This window comes from Polypterus senegalus, chromosome 9 (assembly GCF_016835505.1).
Source record: "Polypterus senegalus isolate Bchr_013 chromosome 9, ASM1683550v1, whole genome shotgun sequence".
NCBI lineage: Eukaryota > Metazoa > Chordata > Cladistia > Polypteriformes > Polypteridae > Polypterus > Polypterus senegalus.
The window spans coordinates 36853499-36860726 of record NC_053162.1 but is presented as its reverse complement, the minus strand read 5'-3'; the positions used below and the strand labels follow the sequence as shown (position 1 = coordinate 36860726).

Here is a 7228-nt window from a genome sequence, read left to right as displayed (position 1 = left end):
AGAAAAAGTTGCTGAACCGAGGCAGCAACGCAGAAGCCGGCCTTTCGCAGCGTGAGCCTGCCTCTGGCATGTGCGCGCCGCCGCTGTCCAGGTTTTAATGGCCTCACCGCGCCAGGCAAATAGTAATGAGGGCTAAATTTGGCATAAAATCGAACTCATTAGCAAAGTTCGCCACCTGATTGCTTTGCATAAAACACGACACTGATTGGATGTAATTAGGTTAACTGATAGCACCGCAATTTGCTGTTGTTATTATATCAATTTTCAACTGTTTAAAATGCATCTCCGGCGAAGAGTGGGCACACAAAGTGTTGCAGCTTAAAGAAAATCTCTCCTAATGGTTTAAATGCGTTAACTTAATTTCACCCCTACAAGGACTTCACTGCGTGGAGGGGGTTGAAAAAAATATTGCTTCAAGTGATCACAAAATGAAGTACACACTGTATTGACCCTGCGGAAAAAAATCTACCAAATTATTCATGATGTAACTTTGGCAGCTGTTCGTTGAATTTCCTTGAAACCGCACCGTTCAAAAGACCCAAATGAACAACGCCACTGGCTGGACGGGAAGGCCCATAGGCTTCAGCAGAATATATGACACAACGTATAAAGTGTGTCTGGAGTGCTAATGGTTAAATAACATGCAAGTGGTCTGTATTACACCGTCATTGCTCGGTGCACTCACTATATGGTTTAGATGTGTTTTGAAAAGCAAAAACTCGTTTAGTTCCATTTAGCCTTAGACTGTAATTTTGCACATGTAAACTGTACACATAACATTCTGTTCAAATCGTGCGCGATTTTTCGCTTGTTTTCAAGCTCCTTTTTTAAAATTACACCACAACTTTCTGAACCTCATTCATAAATATATTAATTGTACATAACACAAATTACACAACGAGCAGCGGTGTATATAGTCACCTGCGGGGTTAAGGAAAGTTGTTAAACAACTCATTTTAAATGTAATGGGGAAAGTATCCTTCCTGTAAAACAAATATTTCATCAATAATGTAATTTCCACGAGGAAAGTATGGTTTCTGCGTTTTCCTACCACTCGAGATTTTGCGGTTTATCATCCACTTGCGTGTTTGTGCGAGTGACTAATTTATCTGTTAATAACGCCATTTGCCTCTTTTTCTCGCTCTCTTCTAAGAAATATTAAATTAAAAAATCCCCAGTTTTCTCAAATGATAGAACATGTTTTACATAATTAAGTTACTTTTTCAAAATAGAAACAACTCTTTGAAACAGATATATATTTTACATTATACTTAATCCCCCTCAACTGCATCCCGAAAAAACAACAACATTGATGTCTGCACAAGGGTATATTTTTTCATAATTTACTTCAAAGATATCGTATTGTCCATTTTAAATACAAAAATGCTACATTAAATATACATATTAGTTTTAATACAAATTCTTTCTTGCGGCTGCGGTTAAGACAATTCTTCGATACATCTTTTGGATTATCCACTATCCAAAAAAAGAAACTATAATTTGTGAATAAGCATTTTTCTTGCAGAAAATACGCTTCCTCCGAATTATGTACTGAATGATGTGCTGCTCGGTATCACCAAGGCGAGTAATAAATAGGAGTCCGGATGCCCTGCGTGGCTGCGTGGGGGTGGAAGCCCTTATTAAATGTTTGACATACCTTTCTTCAGTTCATAAGCGGACTCTTTACAAAGATCTACCTGCGTCTGGCTCCTGATCTTACTTTCTTTGACCAAAATCTCTGCTCTATTAAGTACAGTCTGATTTAATCCATTGAAATGTGTTGAGGATACTGTGTTAGATCCGTGCAGAGGTCCAAAAGTGCTGTAGTTCGTATAACCCGCGTAAAACGGGGACGTGTAGTAAAGGGGTCGCGACAGGACCGCACTGTTGGGAAAGTGACACTGGTGTGATGGAGACCGCGATGGGGATTGCGCGCTGCCCGTCATCGCCCCGCTGGCACCCGTGGGCTGAGACGTGTCACTGCTCTCTTTAGACCTGTCCGATGAAGTGGCGATTTCAGCCAAAGACCAAAGTTTGGGTTTGGGGTTAGCAGCTGGGGGTGAGTGGATGACAGAGGTGGCGGTACCGGTTGTGCCAGATGTGTGGAGTATCTCAACAGGTCCTTCCTGGACCAGGATCTCAGCTCCGTGATGCACAGCCGATGGCGAAGAAGTGGTGGCCTTCGGGGAATCAGGGCCAAAGATGTCCGTCCGCTCCTCTGGGGGTTCTTTTAATTCCGAGTCCGTCAAAAGGGGGTCGATTTCATTCCCTGCGCTTTCCTCCTTAAACCTGTCGCAGGTGATGTCTGTTGAGTTTGGTTTATGTTCTCCTGAGGAGTAAATGTGGAAAAAAAAAATAAATAACAGTAAATTAAATTAAAAAACAAATCAAAATGAATTATATATATATATATATATATATATATATATATATATATATATATATATATATATATGTGTGTGTGTGTGTGTGTGTGTGTGTGTGTGTTGTGTATTTTTAATTAATGCAAAGTTAAACAAAGCATTAATACAAACATGTTATCGACAATTAATTATAAACTAGAGTTAGGTACTATTCAGAATATATTTTTAAAAATAAAATAAGAAATTTATTTCTGTAACGAAATAAAGTGTTTGAATTGAAGTGCGGGCAAATCGAAATACCAAAAGCTTTCAATGAAAACATTTTTCCCATTCTCACCTTCAGTGCGTTCGTTTAATTTCGTGATCAGTGATGACGTTTCAACCAGCCGTATCCGGCAAACGGAATGTCAAAATAATAATTCAAACATAAACTAGACAGCTCGATTATTATTTAGAGTAATTGGAAGGTTATAAATAATACACCGCCATTAACTAGCAATCAATTGTGTGCTCTGATTGGAAACGAGCGAAATAAAAAATTCATTAATTGTCCACGGACCTGTCTCGTTGTCGTTGGAATCCGCCTTCTCGATGGGTTTGTGCGATTCGTCGTCGTCGTTCTTCTCCAGATCGATGTTCTCCTCTTCTTCCTCGTCCTCACTTCGGTTTCTAGGTGTCCATGTCATTTTGTTCTCCTTTTTTAATCTTCTCCTTGCGTTGGCAAACCATGTAGACACCTGCGTGAGGGTCATCTTAGTGATGATGGCCAGCATAATCTTTTCCCCTTTTGTAGGATATGGGTTCTTTCTATGCTCGTTGAGCCAGGCCTTTAGGGTGGCAGTTGCATCTCTCGTGGCGTTTTTTCTGTACGCGGGGTCCCCGTAGGGGTATGAACCTAAAGGGGCAGCGTACGGGTGATATCCTATAGAGCCTGCCATCCCGGTAGTGTGGTCGTAAGGAGAGCTCTGGAAGAATAGATGCACATGTACACTCAGTTCCAGTGCAATTTTAAAAGCCCTCGAATATTAAATTAAATGGCCAATTTAACGACAAAATCACAAATCTCTCTGACACGGACGTAATCAGAAAAGAGCATAAGCTAAACTTATATAAAACATTATTACACACAAACATAACTCAGTATAAAGAAAAATCAAAATTCGACGTCCATATATATAGCTATATTAATATATAGTCTAATTGCCAAAAGTAACAGATGATAACGTAAAAAAAAACAGCCAGGCATACAAGTATTTTAGAAAGCCCAGAAAATGTAACAAGTAAACTAATAAAACAATCAAACAGCCTACAAAAACATCAAACATTAAATGACCGCAAAAGGTTTTAAAAAAAGAAGAAAAACATGAATGGTAGAGGCCAAAAAGACAGCTGTGTTCACAAAGATTTAAGAGCTACAATTTTTCAACATCGTAGATTTAATAATAATAATAATAATAATAATAATAATAATAATAATCACAAAGAAGCATTGACATAATTTCCGCGTGTCCACGTTCATTTAATATAAATCGGTAGACTAATATTTCACTAACACAAGCGTTGTTTTGTGACACATTAATTAATTCTATCCGTATTATTTATATTCCGTGAATTTAATCGTTGTCAAGGGGGCTCTATGTAATGTCTACTGTGTCATCTTCATATCCTTAATGTTCTGCTCTATATATATACGTGCACTGAATTTTAGAACATAGCCTTAATGCTGATTAGATTACTTAATACGTCCTATATATGCATAATGAGTGATTAATATATATGTTTAACGTATTTCGCAATTAATGCTTCAATTTGCAATTGCTGATTTGCATATTGATTTAATTATTCTTAATTAACAATGCCAATAATATTCTAAATATTTCGTAGAATACGCAGGTTCACCCAAAGACAAAAAATAAAACAAACGTTTTTGTCTTTAAAAGGAAACAGTGATATAAACGAAACAACGCTAAATATCGTATAAATATTTCTACATATTGGCGTTTAAATATAATATCATAAGTGAACTAATAGATGTTTTATATCGTAATTAAATGTATATATTCATTTTAACCGAGTGGATTTATGTCTGCTTAAAATTCCGTCGTTGGACGTGATCAATAAAGAGATGTGGTATAATAATAATAATAATAATAATAATAATAATAATAATAATAATAATACTTACGTGAGGTTAAACAGAATACGATTCTCGGAATTTAGAAAAGAGAAACACAGCACGCGAGAACATATATTACTGGCTTTGCAATGCACCGAATGAAAACAACGCGTACATTTTTTTTACCAGCTTAAGAGCAAGTAACTGATGAGAAAGTTGTATTCTATCCGTTATTCTTTGTATTTTCCCCCTTGGTGTCACTCACCACGTACGAAGTGAAGGTGGCTGCAGCCGTCGGGTCGGCGCTGTACTGGAGATGGGAGTTATAACCGGCTGAAGGACTGGTAAACGTAGATCCCGCATAAGGAGCGAAAGCCGACCCAGAAGAGGACCTGCCTAGCTCTTCTGTCCGAGGTCCAGAGATCACGCTCGTACTGTAGGCAGCCGGACATGAATAGAGAGCCAGAGAAGCGGACGGCTGGTACAAGTAGCCCTGAGGATACGACATGGCTAAACCCACCGAGATCAGCCACTTGCTTGCAAAAGTTTTCTCGCTTTTACTCGTTCATGCACTTCGCTTCAGAAACCATGGAGACCAGCAGCAAATCTTGATCTTTTTTGTACTTATGGATGTGGTGACTTCTTATTTGTTTTCTACCAGCTGCCCTTGAACAGCTCCAGGTGTTTACTTGTACGAGACTTTCTCTTATTTTCTTTTCCTTTTCCCCTCTATATCATGCAGAAGAACTTTTTTGCCTTCGGATTGGGGGGCTTTGCTTTGGAAAAATGTCCTGCCAAGATGCTAAGTTGGAAACTGAGGATTGTGACGCCTTCTTCGCTCCTCCTCTCAGGGTGTTGTCAGAAGTAGCGAAGGAAGGAGGATCATTGCTGCTGGAGCCGCGCAGCCTAATGATCTCTCTCTCTCTCTCTCTCTCTCTCTCTCTCTCTCTCTCTCTCTCTCTCCCCAACACCGCCACCCCCCCCGCCCCATTCGTCTCTAACAAGGCTCTCTGTGCAGGACTCGAATGCGCCGGCCCCTGGATGGCAATCGTGTGCAAGTCTTCAGATCAGCTTCAACTTTCTTCATTTGCTAAATACTTGGAGGCATCACTTTTTCGTAAGATTTACAGCCACGGCATGCACGCCAATCAGTCTATTAGAAGAGAAAAGTAATATAAATAAATACAATGACGCAACCTTCGTTTCGGACTGTATTAAGCTCGTGTGGGTGAAAGGGTCTGACAAAATAATTCTATTAATTACATATTAAAAATAACAAATCAACCAAAACACCCTCCCGTAAGTCTAGAAATACGATTACTTTATATGCTTATATTATACAACCCAAGATATGTCACCGTGGGCCTCCGGCAATTTTATTATACATACTACAAGACGTTTATTTAGCACAAACGAAGGGATGTCGGCATTGTGAGTTGCAGTGAAGAGGGAGTTATATTAGTAATAAATATATTGCGATTTGAACGTATTTAAAGTCTAGAATTGTTAGTTTAGATGCTTATATTATAAAGTTGAAGATATTTTACCATGGGCCTGAAGCAATTTTGTCATTTCTTAATTTTATCGTATATACTACAGAACCTTAATTGAGTAAAAAAGAAAGGGATGTCGGCATTGTGAGTTGTACTGGAAAGGCGGTTATATTTTCGTAAGAAATATATTGCGATTTGAACATATTTACAGAAGAACAATGATCAGTGTAAACGTTGTAAACGTAATTTCACAACAGACAAAAGAAGCAAGTCTGGGCCAAACTCTGTACGGGACGCTTAGTCACATTTATTCATAATAAAAAAGAAAGTTCCAATAGGCATCATTCTCAGGTCAATCCCAAGCCCGACTAATGAATGCACTTCAGGGTCACGGATCATGCAGAACTGAAACAAATATATAATGAAAGCATCGACCAAGAATCTGTACATCTGACGCCGGGAGAATACGCTAGTCCCTCAAACGGTACACTGTCACTGTCTCATGAAGAAGACTTAGTATCGACAATTAATGTGAGACGAAAACTGGAGCCGTCGGCGAAGACCAACACACGCACAGGTGGAACATGAAAACGCTACACTGAAACCTTGCTCCTTATCATTAGATATTTCGGTTTAGCCTCAAACAATGAAACCTGTTGGATAAAGGTCCGATATTATAAACTGTAGTATTTTATTTATTTATTTTAATATCTGTACTATTTATCAAACTGTAGTGTTTCTTAAAAGACGAAAACGCGTTCGTTTTTTATAGACCAAAAAGTGATTGTGTTTAATCATTTCATTTTATTAGCATTTAATGACCATTTTAAAGACGTACCATTAGTCTAAACCAATAACAGATGCAGCTCGAAAGAACGTTTCGAGTTAAGTGTTTATCGGCGGATCTGAGAGTAAAAAGCCAGGTATTTCTTCTCTAAAACTCATAAAAGGGTAGAAGTGAAAGCAGATTAAAACCATATGAACTGGGATAAATCCGTGCCGGGCAGAGGATGTAATCTTCTTTGATTCCTCCAGATATATTTCCCGACACGAACATAGCCCGATTTATTTAATTCTCCCTGTCTGCTTACAACAGCTCTGCTCCTAATCTTGACTGGATGGAGGAAGCGCACACATTTATATACTACAAGTATTATAGGCTACACTTTACCCATCACCTTTTTAGGCGTGTGGTTATTTAAATATAATTCAATGTAGCTCTATGTAATAGTAATTGATCCTATATTAAGTTATAT

General features: G+C 38.4%; 1 protein-coding gene across 1 annotated transcript; it reads right to left on the bottom strand.

The window, feature by feature from the left end:
• Positions 1 to 1333: 1333 nt before the first annotated feature.
• Positions 1334 to 5367, bottom strand: irx5a (iroquois homeobox 5a). The gene is made up of 3 exons (XM_039762923.1): positions 4745 to 5367; positions 2923 to 3328; positions 1334 to 2329 (listed from the first exon to the last, which is right to left on the bottom strand). Exons 1-3 carry the CDS (start codon positions 4985 to 4987, stop codon positions 1641 to 1643), a joined length of 1338 nt encoding a protein of 445 aa, XP_039618857.1. The 5' UTR covers positions 4988 to 5367; the 3' UTR covers positions 1334 to 1640.
• Positions 5368 to 7228: the final 1861 nt, after the last annotated feature.